This window comes from Psammomys obesus, unplaced genomic scaffold (assembly GCF_907164565.1).
Source record: "Psammomys obesus unplaced genomic scaffold, mPsaObe1.curated_primary_1811, whole genome shotgun sequence".
Classification (NCBI taxonomy): Eukaryota; Metazoa; Chordata; class Mammalia; order Rodentia; family Muridae; genus Psammomys; species Psammomys obesus.
This window is the reverse complement of record NW_026596295.1, coordinates 403,890-420,545: the sequence shown is the minus strand read 5'-3', so window position 1 is coordinate 420,545 and position 16,656 is coordinate 403,890. Positions and strand designations below refer to the sequence as shown.

General features: G+C 36.0%; 1 protein-coding gene across 1 annotated transcript in view; it reads left to right on the top strand.

The window, feature by feature from the left end:
• The window catches only part of LOC129668970 (uncharacterized), a gene marked incomplete at its 5' end in the record, with an annotated part of 287,543 nt that overhangs the window by 50,166 nt on the left and 220,721 nt on the right, over positions 1 to 16,656 (top strand). The window contains 2 exon segments of the mRNA XM_055597009.1: positions 2,869 to 2,910; positions 8,635 to 8,754. Of these exon segments, the coding sequence (XP_055452984.1) occupies positions 2,869 to 2,910; positions 8,635 to 8,754 (162 nt within the window).

Here is a 16,656-nt window from a genome sequence, read left to right as displayed (position 1 = left end):
TTTTTAGTTAATTTTGTATCTAGCCACCTGACTGTAGGTGTTGACTGTAGGAGTTTCCTGGTAGAATTTTTAGGGTCACACATGTATATTATTGTATCATTTACAAATAGTAATATTTTGACTTCTTCCTTTCTGATTTGAATCCCCTTGGTAGCTTTTAATTGTCTTATTGCTCTAACAAGAGTTTAAGTAGTATGTTGAAGAGATAAAGAAAGTGTGAACAGCCTTGCCTTATCCTTGATTTCAGTGAGATTGGTTTCAGTTTCTCTCCGTTTAGTTTGGGTGTACATATTCAGAATTGAAATGTATTCCTGGTGGAATTTTCCTTTGATGAGTATGAAGTGACCTTCCCATTTCTTTTGACTAATTTTGTTTGAAAGTCTATTTTATAAGATATTAGATTGACTACTCCTGCTTGCTTCTGGGGTCTTTTTGCTTGGAAAACCATCTTCCAGTCCTTTACCCTCAGGTAATGTCTATTTTGTGACTTAGGTGTGTTTCTTGTATGCAGTAGATTGTTGGGTCTTGTTTACTCATCCATTCTGTTAGTCTGTGACTTTTTTATTTCATAGTTGAATCTATTGATGCTAGAGATTAATGAAAAGTGAGTGTTAGATCCTTTGATTTTGCTGTTAGTGTGGTAGTGTGTTTGTATGCTTGGCTACTTTTCATTTTGCTGTAGTGAGGGTATTTATTTCCTGTGTATTCCTGAATGTAGTTAGCAGTCTTTGGTTTATTTTTCCTTCTAGTATTTTGTATAAGGCTGGATTTGTGAGTAGATACTATTTAAATTTGTTTTTGTACTTATCTTGTTTTCTCCATCTTTGATGATTAAAAGTTTTGCTGTGTATAGTAGTCTGGGTTGACATCTGTGTTCCCTTAGGGTCTGCATGAAATCTGCCCAGGCCCTTCTGCCTTGCATAGTCTCTATTGAGAAGTTATGTGATTCTTTTTTTTATAATTTTTATTTTTTTATATTTACAGGTTATTTACTTTGTATCCCATCCATAGTCCCTTCCCTAATACCCTCACAATTCCATCCTCCCTCCCTCAGCTCCTCCCGGCCCCTCTCTAAGTCCACTGGTAGGGGAGGTCCTCCTCCCCTTCCATATGACCCTAGTTTATCAGGTCTCATCAGGACTGGCTGCAATGTACTCCTCTGTGGCCTAGCAAGGCTACTCCTCTCTCAGGGGGGAGGGGGCAGAACAATGAAAAGCAAGGAAATCATGAAAATTACAGGCAAATGGTAGGAACTAGAAAAGATCATTCTGAGTCAAGTATCCTAGAAGCAGAAAGACACACATGGTCTATACTCACTTAGAAGTGGAGACTAGACCTATAAGATAGGATAAACATAATAAAATCTGTACACCTAAAGAAGCTAAACAAGAAGAGGTTCAAGGGTAAGATGATCAATCCTCACTTAGAAAGACAAAAGGATAGACGTCGGAAGTAGGAGAAAACAAGAAATAAGTGTGATTCTGAAGGGTTTGCCATTACATGTTATCTTGGTCTTTTTCCCTTGCAACTTTTAGTGTTTTTTTCTTTGTTCTGTATACTTACTGTTTTGATTATTATGTACCGATTTTCTTTTCTGGTCTAATCTATTAGATGTCCTGTAGGCATCTTGTATTCTTACAGGCCTCTTCTTTAAATTGGGGAAATTTTCTTCTATGATTTTTGTTGAAAATATTTTCTGGGCCTTGCAGACAGGAATCTTTTTCCTTTATCTTCTTCTTAGGTTTTTGTCTTTTCATGTTGTGTTGGATTTCTTGGTGATTTTATGCCAGTGATTTGTTAGTTTTAATATTTTATTTGACAGATACATTGTTTTTCCCATTGTATCATCAACACCTGACATTCTTTCTTCCATCCCTTATAGTCTGTTGGACATCTTTACTTCCATAGTTTATGTTTTATTCCCTAATTTCTTTCCATGATTTCCTCCACTTATGTTTTCTTTAATTTTTTCCATTTTTGTCTTTTGATATTGAACTGTTTTGTTGATTTTCTTCATCTGTCTGTTTGTATTTTCTGTAAATAGGTATGGTAAGTAAGCCAGTGGAAAAAAAAGAATATATATGCCAGGTGATTTCATTTCCATGAAATATCAAACAAAATTAATTATAAGACAAATCAGAGTATTCATTCTTACTCAGACTATAGTCTGGTGTACAAGCATTAGGAGAACATTTTGCAGTGCTAGATATATTCTATAATGTATGTTGTAATTTGCAAGCACATTTTATGTAAAATATCATTAAGATATGAATTTGTTAGGATTGTGCTTATATATTATAAAAAATATATTTTTAAAGATCTGTGATGAGAGGGAAAAGTATAAAAATATTTGTTTTTGTAAATATTGAGAGTTGAACATAATTATAAAAATATGGGGAAATTTTATCTATAAAGTGTTTAATCTCATTTTCTTAAATGAAAATGTAATGTGTAGTGATTAAATATATTGGAGTCTACTATAGATGTGAAAACATATCCAAGAATAACATTAAAAGAATATTTAATGTTGGGCCATTATGTATAGGTACCCTCAAGAAAATGTTAATTAATAGAATTCGAAGAATTTGAGAAGTAGTTCTAAGGAAATAAGTAAAATAAAATAATAGTATGGTACATAAAACTCAATTTTAATGGCAGATTTAGTCAAACTGTATTGGAATCATTATAAATGTCATGGGTAAATGCAATTTGTTAAAAGATAGTTACATTCATTTTGAGAATACATTTCCTTAATTAAGAAATCAAAACAATATTGGAAATAAGGTTCTATTGATATATATTATGTTACATTACATAAATAAGTTTTATATCAACAATAAGCACTAATTTACTTTTCTTATTTTGTAGTCTGATCTTAACTATGAAAATGAATCTGATTTAATAAATGCGGTAAGTGCCTTTTTAAGACTTTTTAAAAGAAAATATTTTTATTCACTATATTGTTCATTATAGTTCAGTAAATAACTTTACTTCCTTTACTACTGTGCATGTGTTATGTATATATAGTGATTATTTAATGTATATTTATTATTATTTTGTGACATACAAATAAGGTTGAATAAAATTAAGTATTTTATACAAAATATTTTAGGTTGTAAGAGCAAAACTACAAATGTAGTGAGGACTGAATACTAAAATGTATTATTATTTTCTGATACTAATACTAATTTATTAATTAATATTTCTGACAGTTCCCCAGAAGCAGAAAGACACACATGGTATATACTCACTTATAAATTGATATTAGGCATATAATGTAGGATAAACAGACTAAAATCTGTACACCTAAAGAATTTAAGGTAGAAGGAGGACCCTGGGTAAGATGATCAATCCTTATACAGAAAGGCAAACTGAATAAACATCAGAATATGAAGAAAACAGGGAACAGGACATTACTGTACCACCGAAGGCTTCTTACAGACTACCCAGAAGGGTACAGAGGCAGATGCTGAGACACAGTCAAATTTTGGGCAGAGTGCATGGAATCTTAAGAAAGAAGGGGAGATAGAAAGATATAGAGGGGACAGGAGCTCCACAAGGAGAGCAACAGAATCAAAAAGAAAACATATATGAGTGCAGGGGTCTTTGCTGAGACTGAGTTGACATACTATTATCACACACATGCACAATAAATAAATAAATGTAAAAAAAATAGTAGAAATGAAACTGATTAGATCTCTGAGTTCTTTTTGGAAAGCTGGAAATCAATTTTTCTCTTTAATTTTCTATAGTCCTAAGGGAGCTAAATAACAAAAGAACCCTAGGAAACATACTCAATCCTCATTGAGAAGGGCAAGCTGGATAGACATCTGAAGCGAGAGAAGACTGGGTACAGGACAGGAGCCTACCACAGAGGACCTCTGAAAGACTCTACCCTGCAGGGTATTAAAGCAGAAGTGGAGACTCATAGCCAAACTTTGAGCAGAGTGCAGAGAATCTCTTGGAAGAATGGGGAGATAGAAAGATGTGGAGGGTGCAGGAACTCCACAAGGAGACCAACAGAGCCAAAAGAAACTGGGCCCAGGGTCACTTGCAGAGACAGATGCTCCAACCAAGGACCTTGCATGGAGAGGACCTAGACGCCCTTCTCAGATCTAGCCCATAGGCAGCTCAGTATCCAAGTGGGTTTCCTAGTAATGGGAACAGGGACTGTGTCTGAGATGAACTCAGTGGCAGGCTCTTTTATCACTTCCCCTTGGGGGGGTGCAGCCTTTCCAGACCACAAAAGAAGATGATGCAGCTAGTCCTGATGAGACTTGATAGGCTAGAGTCAGATAGAAGGGGAGGAGGACCTCGACTATCAGTGGACTAGGGGAGGGGCATAAAGGAAGAAGGGGAAGGGAGGGTGGGAATGGAAGGAGATGAGGGAGGGACCTACAGCCATGATACTAAGTGAATAAATTATAAGAAATAGTAAATAAAAAGAATACTTCCTCTTGGTCCAGAGGAGAAAAACCTTCAATAAATATACACTATTTTCCAAATGCTGTGTGTAGCAATAAAAATGTAAAAAGCCTGAGAGTATGGCCTCACATAACTGTAACAACCCATCTCAAGTTTGGGCTGAATTTTAGTTATGGTAATATCAAATTAAATATTCTTTTTTTGAGAATATCAAACCTGTAGATATAATATTTGTGATATTTATAAATGATATTTTAAGTAAAGTCTGTACTAAATTGAAGTAATTATGAAGGATTATATACATATGTATATATATTGCATTCTGAACTCTTTAACTTCTTAAATAGGTATATTTTCCTATGTAACTTACATTCTCAAAGGAATATATACAAAAAGTTATAAAGTCAGTATAGTTGTAAACATCTGTAATCCAAGTACTCTGTATGATTACAGAGGATTATGACAGAAAATCCAACTTGAACTACATAGCAAGACTGTCTTGAAAAAATACCAATTATATTTATTCATAGGGTTAAAGGTGATATGAAATCTTTCTGTGTGTTTTTGTCTCTCTGTGTCTGTTTGTCTGTCTGTCTCTCTCTCTGTCTCTCTCTCTCTCTCTCTGTTTGTGTGTGTGTGTGTGTGTGTGTGTGTGTAGACACACATGTCTTTTTATGGAATGAATCAAGCCAATTAACATCCATCACTTTACATGCCTATCATATTTTTCCCATAGTACTCCCAAACATTGAATAGACTACTTTCTTAATGAAGACATGGAAATACTGACTCTCCAGTCAGTAATTCCTAGAGAATGATGATGGGTGAAGTAGGATAGGGCATAGAGTATGTTTCTGTCAGATAAGAGTACTTTTCTTTGATGCTCCAAGAGAGTTTTATTAGACTTTAATTAAACAAAAACAAATCAACCAACAAACAAAAAACTGCAAGGCAGGGAAGTTATAATTATCCAAAGCTGCAGGAGAGGATTGAGTAGAAAAAAGAAACAAAACCATCCTGTTTGAGTTAAATAGAAATAGGTGTCAGCCATTTTGAAGATTAGTAGCTATATGTCATGGAGGAGTGCTTTAGAGAAAGAGTAAAGAAGAACATATTTAGGCTCTGGCCAACATCTAAAAGAGACAAATAAAAACAAAAATTATACCTCTCTGAGTGGTAAACTCATCAGAACTTCATGGAAGTTTATACAGGCTGCCAAGGAATTGTACAGGCTGCCAAGGAATGCATTTTGGAGAACTAATCCATTATATGGTGCCTGTAATTAACAGTAATTGTATTAATGATTAATTGTTATACATATATTTCAGAATGGTTAGGGCAAATTGACTTTGTTCAAAACTGTATACATACATACATTATTTGCTGTGAACTTTTACAAATTTACTATTGTTCAGGGCTAACATATAGATTTAATCACTAAAATTTGTTTTCTTTTGAATATTTTTTTAATTTTTATTAATTACACTTTATTCACTTTGTACGCCCTCATAGCCCCCTCTGTCCTCTCCTTCCAATCTCACCCTCAATCCCCCTTCTCCATGCATGCCCCTCCCCAAGCCCACTGATAGGGGAGGTCTTCCTCTCCTTCCTTCTGATCCTAGTCTATCAGGTCTCATTAGGATTGACTGCATTGTCTTCCTCTCTGGCCTGGTAAGGCTGCTCCCCCCTAAGCGGGAGGTGAGCAAAGAGCAGGCCAATCAGTTCATGTCAGAGACAGTCCCTGTTTCCATTACTATGGAACCCACTTGGACACTGAATTGCCATGGGCTACATCTGTGCAGGGGTCTTAGGTTATCTCCACCAATGGTCCTTGTTTGGAGTTTCTGTCGCAGAAAAGACCCCTGTGCCCAGATTTTTTGGTTCTGTTGCTCTCCTTGTGGAGCTCCTGTCCTCTCCAGGTTTTACTATTTCCCACTTCTTTCATAAGATTCCCTGCACTCTTCCCAAAGGTTGACCATAAGTCTCAGCATCTGCTTTGATACCCTGCAGGTATCAAAGGGTAGAGCCTTTCATAGGCCCTCTGTGTCAGGATACTGTCCTGTTCCCTGTTTTCTCCTTCTTCTGATGTCCATCCTCTTTGCCTTTCTGAATGGGGATTGAGCATTTTAACCAGAGTCCTCCCTCTTGATTAGTTTCTTTAGGTGTACAGATTTTAGTATCTTTATCCTATATTACATGTCTAATATTCACTTATGAGTGAGTATATCCCCTGTGTGTCTTTCTGCGTTTGGGATACCTCACTCAGGATGATATTTTTCAGTTCCTACCACATTTGTTTTTTAAAAGGTATAGTTCTCTAATTTTATTTCAGTCTTGTTTGGCTCAAATGGTTGTAGGTACTCATGTTTTAATATTCTATTTGGTAATACCTGAGAGTTGCATGTAGTGCTTCAATTATGTTGCATCTTCCAAAAGTATCTCAAAATTTCCCCATAATAATAATAATTACTCAATTGGCATCTATAGACTGTACATAAGAAAGGTAAAGGAATGATGACTTTTGGAAACGTGAGACAGTGCTTGAAAGTTTTTCTAGTGTGTGGCCATGGGTGCTTCTCCATTAAGCACTCCCTTTTCATTATCAGTGTTTCACCCGTAATAAGGTCAGTAAGAGCCTTCTACATTGAATATATCCGACATTAAAGATAAGAATATTAAAATATCCAATATGTGTGTAGGATTTAACAATTTAAATACTGTACTTTCCTTTGCCCATTTATTTACTTAAAGGCAACATTATACAAACTATATATTCCCTTACAATGCTTGAAAATTGCTTACATGGCATGATAATTGTCAACAATACATATTTATAGAGCTCCATATGCTGAGTTATGTGTAAACTATAGCTCTCACATCCACATTGATATGAATGATAACTAGGTAGTTAGTTTACTGGTTTAACATTTGTCATTCTACTAAAAAAAAATTGAAATTTGTTTCTTTTAACCTTATTATATTCTTTAATTAGTATTTTAGATACCATGCAAAATAATGGTTTTTGTTGTTACTATAATACTTTTGTTGCTACAACCAAATACCTGACAAAGACACAACTTAAGGAAGGATTTGTTTTGTTATATAGTTTAAAAAGGAATACAATCCATCATACAGCAAGGGCATAGCTGCTGTGTACACTTTGTTCATAGAGATGAACCAAAAAGTAGAAAGGAAATGTTTAGGCCTACCTTAAATCACACAGCCCCGTATCTACCTCCCAAAGGTTCAGTGTTCTTCTAGAAAGCACTTACTCTTGAAGAGTCATTGGTCAAACACATGAAATTATGGGGAACATTTCATTTTCAAAACATAACAATGAAATTTCTTAACTGTCATTAAATAATCCAATTTTTAACTATATTGTCTTGAAACATTAAAATTTACAGTGTTTAACTCCCTTAATTAATATTTATAGAATGATATTATATTCATAAATATTCACAAATATTTATAAATTTTTGTAAATGAATATGAAAGTATACAAAAATCTTTGCATAAGATGTGTTTTGAAAGCAAACTGTAATGAAGGGATAAATAGATAAAATATATCTTACTTTTTATTGTGATAAGATACTTAGAAGCAAGGAAATTTATAAATGAAACAGTTTTGGGGGGGGCCTTACAGTTTAATACGGTGAGTCCATGACCATGGGCAAACCATTGGAGCCAATAGGCAGGCATGGTGTTTGAGAAGCAACTGGGACCATATACCCAATCCACATGCCTGATAGAGTTAACTGGGAAGGATGTGGAGTTTTGAAACATCAAAAGCTACCCCCAGTGACAGACCTCCACCAAAAAGACCACATCTCATAATTCTTCCAAAACAGTTCAATTAACTGTGGAAAAAGCATTCAAACATACGAGCTTATGAGGGCCATTCTTCCATGAAAATGCTTTTTCAAAGCAATTCAACATGTATAATGTATTTCAGCCCTTCTACACTCCTGCTTATAATAAGCCCATAGCATAAATGAGAATATCTGAGAAATTTAACCTAGATTTTGAAACTATACTTTTGACTCATTTTACCAAAATATATTTGTTGGCCAATTGAATGATTTTTTTTTCCATTTTGTGAATCTTGTAGTTTCTTTTTGATATTTACTTGTTTTAATGGAAATTTCATACTTGCACTGTGTTAAAAATGGTGTATCATGTATTTTTTTTTCTTTTTTTTTTTTCTAGTGCAAGGGTGTGAATAAAATGTGTCACTATATACTTGCTTTACCACCTGATTTTCCTAAACCAGAAACACAAGTTCCAGGATATGTTCCCTGTGAAGAGAGGCCACTTAGGTTGCAAGTGGTAAGCAATTTTAAACAAAGATTTGGCATTAATATAAAGTATTAATAAAAGATTTTAAAGCATCTCTAATATTTTCTCTAACAAAGATCACTTGGATATGTTTTGTTTTTCTTCTAATATTTCAAGTAAATACACTATGCAAAATAAAATACCTCATTTTAATATGTAACTGTTATTTAAATTTTAAGTAAATTCTTTATATAATTGTGAATAGAAATACCAACTTGATTAATCATTCAGATATTATTGGACTTGGATGGCCATAAATTTCAATTATTGAAAGTAAAGCTGATATAATTTTCATAAATATCTGGTTATGGTGACAGTGTGCAATTCTGTAAAATTAATGCTATTCTTAAATTACAGATGATTTATAACAAATTAAATTGTGTATTTCTACCAGTATTTGGAAATGTGTATGTGTGTGTTGTGTGTATGTAAAATAGGTTTTCTCTCTTGTTCCTGTTTCTGCTAGAATCAAAGGAACAATTAATAATTTGTGTTAATTGTTGTTTCCTTATATATAGGAGTTGATAATGACAGCAGAGGTCACTTACACTTCTGTACTTCTATTTTTTTTTCCATAGTGACCTCTCAAACAAATTATTGCATATACTATTTTAGTGATTAATTCCTAGTGTAAAAATTGAATTATGATGATTTTAATTTAAATGTTTCTTCTATAAATAAGGTTTTAGTATTTATCAGAGTTAAAAAAAAGAGGATGATAGGAATCTGGTGCATATAAAATCAAATTATAATAACCATTGATATAACACATGTAACAAGGGAGGACACTGGTTGTCAAGAGCCTAAGCTTTATAAAATAAAAATTACATACAAATTGAATATTCATAATGGGAGAAGTAACAAATTATTAATTTTTAAAATTGTCAATATTGCACATATACTACTCTCAGGGCCTTGAAAAGTGGCCTGTTCCAGAGACAGTTCTAAAACTTAACCTTCAGTGGCCTGTTCCAGAGGTGGTTCTAAAACTTAACCTTCATTGGTTTCATGGTAATTTCATCCTTGAAATTAGGCATGTTTTTTACTCTTCCTACTTTTCTCTGGTTCCACTTCTTAACAGTTTTTCTATTTCCGTGGACACAGATATCCTGAAGAAGAAAGCAACTCTGGAAGTCAAACATAAATACTGCATAGATAAGGCTTTTGTGTTGGCAAAGACTATATTAAGCTAGTATAATTGCCTCTATATCAGCTACCTGAACTATTCTTGCCATATATTATTAGGCACTGACTATTAAGTAATAATAATTATTTTTCGATGGTTTAAAATATAAGAAAGTTGATTAATGCCATTTATTTTAGGTTGTTTGTTTGTTTGTGTAACATAGTCTCATGTAGCATATGCTAAACATGAACTGTTTCTACTTCCCAAGTGCAGGGTTTTAAGTATGTTGTCATGTCTGGTTTGAATTCTTATGATTGGAGGCCTAAAGAAACCTAACCAAAAATATGGGCATTGTAGACTACTGTTAGAATAAGTAATATGTTTCCTAACTTCTCTGGGAATGTTTTTTATCTCCAAGGAAATATACTGATGCTTTGGCATTATGTGTTCCAACATTTCATCAAACTCATCTTTTCTCTAAGATGTCTTCTTCATACACTTTTTGCACACTTGATGTTTATTTAACTGTGATTATTTAATCAAGGATTATGAAGTGCAAAATTTTTATTGTGATGTATTAAGTTTTACACAGTCTGAGGCTTGTATTCAATGATAATTTCCTCCACAGTTTTTTTTATCAATGTATATATTTTTTTAATTTTATTTTGCTTTTTAGTTACATTTTGTTAACTCTGTGTCCCAGCTGTATCCCACTCCCTCATTCCCTCCCCAACCCCACACTCCCTCCCTGGTCTCCTCCCTGCCCCTTTCCAAGTTCATTGATAGGGGAGGACATCCTCCCCTTTCATTTGACCCTGTTTTATCAGGTATCTTCAGGGCTGGCTGCAAAGTCCTCCTCTGTGGCCTAACAGGACTGCTCCTGCCCTGGGGGGGGGGGGGGTCAAAGAGCCTCCCTTGAGATCCTGTTAGAAATAGTCCTTGTTCCCCTTACTTCGGAAAACTACTTGGTTACTGAGCTACCACGGGCCACATCCGAGCAGAAGTTCTAGGTTATATCCATAGATGGTCCTTGGTTGAGTGTCAGTCTCAGAAAAGACCCTGTGCCCGGATATATTTGGTCCTTGTAGATCTCCTGTCCTTTCCATATCATACTAAATCCCCTTCTTTCATCTGATTCCCTGCACTCTGCCGAGGGTTTGGTTATGATGTTTATCATATCTTGTAGGTCTATATAAGTGAGTATATACCATGTTTGTCTTTCTTCTTCTGGGATACTTCACTCAGAATGATCTTTACTAGATCCCACCACTTGCCTACAAATTTCATGATTTCCTCCTTTTTGATTGCTGAGTAGTATTCCATTGTGTAAAAATACCACAATTTCTGTATCAATTCCTCCATTGATGGACATCTAGGTTATTTCCAAGTTCTGGCTATTACAAATAAAGCTGCAACAAACATGGTTGAACAAATGTCCTTGTTGTGTACTTGAGCAAATTTTGGGTATATACTTAGGAGTGGTATAGCTTGGTCTTGAGGTACCACTACTCCTAGTTGTCTGAGAAAGCGCCAGATTGACTTCCAAAGTGGTTGTACCAGTTTACATTCCCACCAGCAATGGAGGAGGGTTCCATTTTCTCCACAACCTCTCCAGTATGTGCTATCACTTGAGTTTTTCATCTTGGCCATTCTGATGGGTGTAAGGTGAAATCTCAGGGTCGTTTTGATTTGCATTTCCCTAATGGCTAATGAGGTTGAGCATTTCTTTAAGTGTTTCTCTGCCATTCGATGTTCCTCTTTCGAGAATTCTCTGTTTAGCTCTGTTCCCCATTTTTTAAGTGGATTACTTGGTTTGTTGCTTTTCTGCTTCTTTAGTTCTTTATATATACTGGATATTAGCCCTCTGTCAGATAAAGGGTTGGTGAAGATTCTTTCCCAATCTGTAGGCTGTCTTTTTGTTTTGATGACAGTGTCTTTTGCTTTACAGAAACTTTTCAGTTTCATGAGGTCCTATTTATTGATTGTTGTTCTTAGAGCCTGTGCTGTTGGTGTTCTGTTCAGGAAGTTGTCTCCTGTGCCAATGAGTTCTAGGTTGTTCCCCACTTTTTTTTACAACTGATTTAGAGTATCTGGTTTTATGTTGAGGTCCTTGATCCACTTTGACTTTAGTTTTGTGCAGGGTGATAAATATGGATCTATTTTCATTTTTCTGCATGGAGACATCCAGTCGGACCAGCACCATTTGTTGAAGATGCTGTCTTTTTCCATTGAATGGATTTGGCTTCTTTGTCAAATATTGAGTATTCATAGGTGTGTGGGTCTATTTCTGGGTCTTCTATGCGGTTCCATTGATCCTCCTTTCTGTTTCTATGCCAATACCATGCAGTTTTTATTACTGTTGCTCTGTAGTACAGCTTGAGATCGGGGATGGAGATACCTCCAGATGATCTGTTGTTGTACAGGATCCTTTTGGAGATTCTGGGTTTTTTGTTTCTCCATATGAAGCTGAGAATCTTTTTTTCAAGGTCTGTAAAGAACTGAGTTGGTGTTTTGATGGGAATTGCATTGAATCTGTAGATTGCTTTTGGCAGGATGGCCATTTTCACAATGTTAATCCTACCAATCCATGAGCACGGGAGATCTTTCCATCTTCTGATATCTTCTTCGATTTCTTTCTTCAGAGACTTGAAGTTTTTCTCAAAAAGGTCTTTCACTTGCTTGGTTAGAGTCACACCAAGGTACTTTATGTTATTAGTGGCTATTGTGAAGGGTGTTGTTTCCCTAATTTCTTTCTTAGCATTTTTGCCTTTGGTATACAGGAAGGCTTTTGATTTTTTTGAGTTGATTTTGTATCCTGCTACTTTGCTGAAGGTGTTTATCAGCTGGAGGAGTTCTCTGGTTGAATTTTTGGGGTCTCTCATGTATACTATCATATCATCTGCAAATAGTGACACTTTGACCTCTTCCTTTCCGATTTGTATCCCCTTGATTTCCTTTAGTTGTCTTATTGCTCTGGCTAGGACTTCAAGTACAATGTTGAAGAGATATGGAGACAATGGGCAGCCTTGTCTTGTCCCTGATTTCAGTGGGATTGATTTAAGTTTCTCTCCATTGAGTTTGATGTTGGCTATATAGGCTTGCTGTATGTTGCCTTTACTATCTTTAGGTATGTGCCTTGTATCCCTGATCTCTCCAAGACTTTAAACATGAATGGGTGTTGGACTTTGCTTTTTCCGCGTCTAAGGAGATGATCATGTGGTTTTTCTCCTTCAGTTTGTTTATGTGGTGGATTACATTGATGCATTTCCGTATGTTGAACCACCCTTGCATGCCTGGGATGAAGCCTACTTGGTCATGGTGGATGATATCTTTGATATGTTCTTGGATTCGGTTTGCAAGTATTTTATTGAGTATTTTTGCATCAATGTTCATAAGAGAGATAGGTCTGAAGTTCTCTTTGTTTGTTGGGTCCTTGTGTGGTTTAGTATCAAGGTGACTGTGGCTTCATAGAATGAGTTTGGTAGTGTTCCTTCTGTTTCTATTTTGTGGAATGGTCTGAGGAGAATTGGTGTTAGCACTTCTTTGAAGGTCTTGTAGAATTCTGCGCTGAAGCCATCTGGTCCAGGGCTTTTGTTGGAGGGGAGCCTGTGAATGACTGCTTCAATTTCCTTGGGAGATATAGGGCTATTCAGTCTTTCTACCTGATCTTGACGTAATTTTGGTCGATGGAATCTGTCAAGAAAGTTATCCATTTCATTTAGATTTTCAAATTTTGTGGCATATAGGCTTTTGTAGTATGACCTAATAATTGTTTGGATTTCTTCAGTGTCTGTAGTTATGTCCCCATTTTCCTTTCTGATTTTGCTGATTTGGATAGCTTCTCTCTGCTTTTTAGTTAGTTTGGCTAAGGGTTTGTCTATCTTGTTGATTTTCTCAAAGAAGCAGCTTTTTGTTTCATTGATTCTTTGGATAGTTTTATTTGTTTCTAATTGATTGATTTCAGCCCTTAGTTTGATTATTTCCAGCCGTCTGCTCCTCTTGGGTGTATCTGCTTCTTTTTTTTCTAGGGTTTTCAGTTGGGCCATTAAGTTGTTTGTATGTGATGTTATGGATTTCTTCTTGTAAGCACTTAGTGCTATAAATTTTCCTCTGAGCACTGCTTTCAATGTGTCCCATAAATTTGGGTATATTGTGCCTTCATTTTCATTGAATTCTAAGAAGTCTTTAATTTCTTTCTTTATTTCTTCCTTAACCCAGCTGTCATTGAGTAGTAAGTTGTTCAGTTTCCATGTGGGTGTCGGCTTATTGTTGTTTCTGTTGTTGTTGATGTCCAGCTTTAGTCCATGGTGGTCAGATAGTATACAAGGGATTATTTCAATCCTTTTGTATCTGTTGAGGCTTGCTTTGTGACTCACTATATGGTCTATTTTGGAGAAGGTTCCATGTGGTGCTGAAAAGAAGGTGTACTCTTTTGAGTTTGGGTGAAAAGATCTGTAGATGTCTATTAGGTCCATTTGATTTAGGGATTCTGTGAGTGCTTTTATTTTCCTATTTGGTGTCTGTCTAGTTGATCTGTCCCTTGGTTAGAGTGGAGTGTTGAAGTCTCCCACTATTAGGGTATTAGGATCAATATATGATTTAAGCTTTAATAATGTTTCATTTACGAATGTCATTGCTCTTGTATTTGGGGCATAGATATTCAAGATTGTTTTGTCCTCTTGTTGGATTTTTCCTTTGATGAGAATATAGTGGCCCTCCTTATCTTTTTTTGATTAACTTTGGATGAAAGTCTATTTTATTAGATATTAGGATGTCTACTCCACCTTGTTTTCTGGAACCATTTGCTTGAAAAACATTTTCCCAGCCCTTTACTCTGAGGTAGTGTTTATCTTTGTTGCATAGGTGTGTTTCTTGGATGCAACAGAATGTTGGATCCTGTTTCCGTACCCATTCTGTTAGCCTGTGTCTTTTTATTGGTGAGTTGAGTCCATTGATATTGATAGATAATAGTGACCAATGAATGTTAGTTCCTTTTGTGATGGAGTCGGTGATCTTACCCTGTTTCATTGCTTGTTTTCTTTTCATTTTTGTTGGGATATTATCTGTATGCCCTGTTTTCTTGGGTGAATTCATTTTCGTTCGATTGGAGTTTTCCTTCTAGTATCCTCTGTAGGGTTGGTTTGCTGTATAGATATATCGTAATTTAGTTTTGTCATGGAATATTTTGTTCTCTCCATCTATGCTGATTGAAAGCTTTTCAGGGTATAGTAGTCTGGGTTGACATTTGTGATCTCTTAGAGTCCCCATGATACTTGCCCAGGCCCTTCTGGCTTTCATAGTTTCTGATGAGAAGTCCAGTGTGATTCTGAGAGGTCTACCTTCATATGTTACTTGGCCTTTTTCCCTTGCTGCTTTTAATATCTTTTCTTTGTTCTGTAGATTTTGTGTTTTGACTATGATGTGACGTGATGTGTTTCTTTTCTGGTCTAGTCTATTTGGTGTTCTGTAGGCCTCTTGTATATTTATGGACATCTCTTTCTTTTAAGTTGGGAAAATTTTCCTGTATGATTTTCTTGAAAATATTTTCTGGACGTTGGAGCCTGGAGTCTTCTTTTTCATCAATTCCTATTATTCTTAGATTTTGTCTTTTCATAGCATCCTTGATTTCTTGGATATTTTATGATTGGAAATTTTCTGATTTTACTTTTTCTTTGAGAGAAGAAGTATCAATTTCTGCAAGTGTGTCTTCAGCTCCAGAGATTCTCTCTTCTATCTCTTGTATTCTGTTGGTGATGCTTACTTTTGTGGTTCCTGATCTTTTCTCCAAGTTCTCCAGCTCAAGGGTTTTCTCATTTTGTGTTTTCTTTATTGATTCTAATTCTGTTTTCATGCCTTGCACCATTTCTTTCATGTGTTTGAATTTGGATTCCTGTCTCTCTACGATGGACTCTATTTCTTTGTTCATTTCCTTTTTATATGCCACTAATTTTTTCTCTACTTGTGCCTCTATTTGTTTGGCTATGTTTGCCTGTGTTTCTTTACGGGTTTTGTCTATTTCTTCTTTCTTTACCTCCAATTGACTGGCCAACTCTTTGAAAGATTTGTTCGTTTCCTCCTTATGAGCCTCAAATAATTGAGCAAGCATGGCTTTAAGGTCATTTTCCTGTGCTTCTGATGAATTGGAGTATCCATCGATTTTGGGGTTTGCTGGTGAAGTCATGATGTCCTGATTTATGTTGGAAGTGTTCTTTCGCCTACCCCTGGCCATTGGCTTATCTGAGACCTTCCCTGTTTGTTTTTGGATCAGATCTGCAGATCAGATCAGACTGCAGATCAGACTGGTACTGTCTCTCTCTGGAGTCTGGAGAGTTCTTCAGGAAGCTGAGAGAGGTCCCATGTCCTTAGTGTGTGCTGAGGACTAGCTGTACAGGCAGGTCACTTGGCAGAGATCCGGGTATCTGGGATCTCTGCTCTCTGGTTTGGCCCTGCTTCTTTGATGTGCTCCACCAGTTCCGTGTTGCTGTCACTGCCAGGTTATGAGGTCTTGCTGCAGCTGGAGATTTCAGGGTGGTCACGTCAGTAGGGATCGGGGTAACCAGGCTTTCTGTTCTCTGGTTTGGCCCTGGTTAGTCTTAAACTGGAGGGCTGATGTGCCCCGCCAGCTCAGTGCTGCTCTGCCGCCAGGTTAGAAAGTCCCGCTGTAACTGGAGACTGGGTTGCTAGTCCAGATGCTTTTTGGGAAGTCCTGGGGTCTCTTCACTGTGCTCTCCCAGCGCCTGGTGTGTCTAGCTTGTATGGCGTTTCTG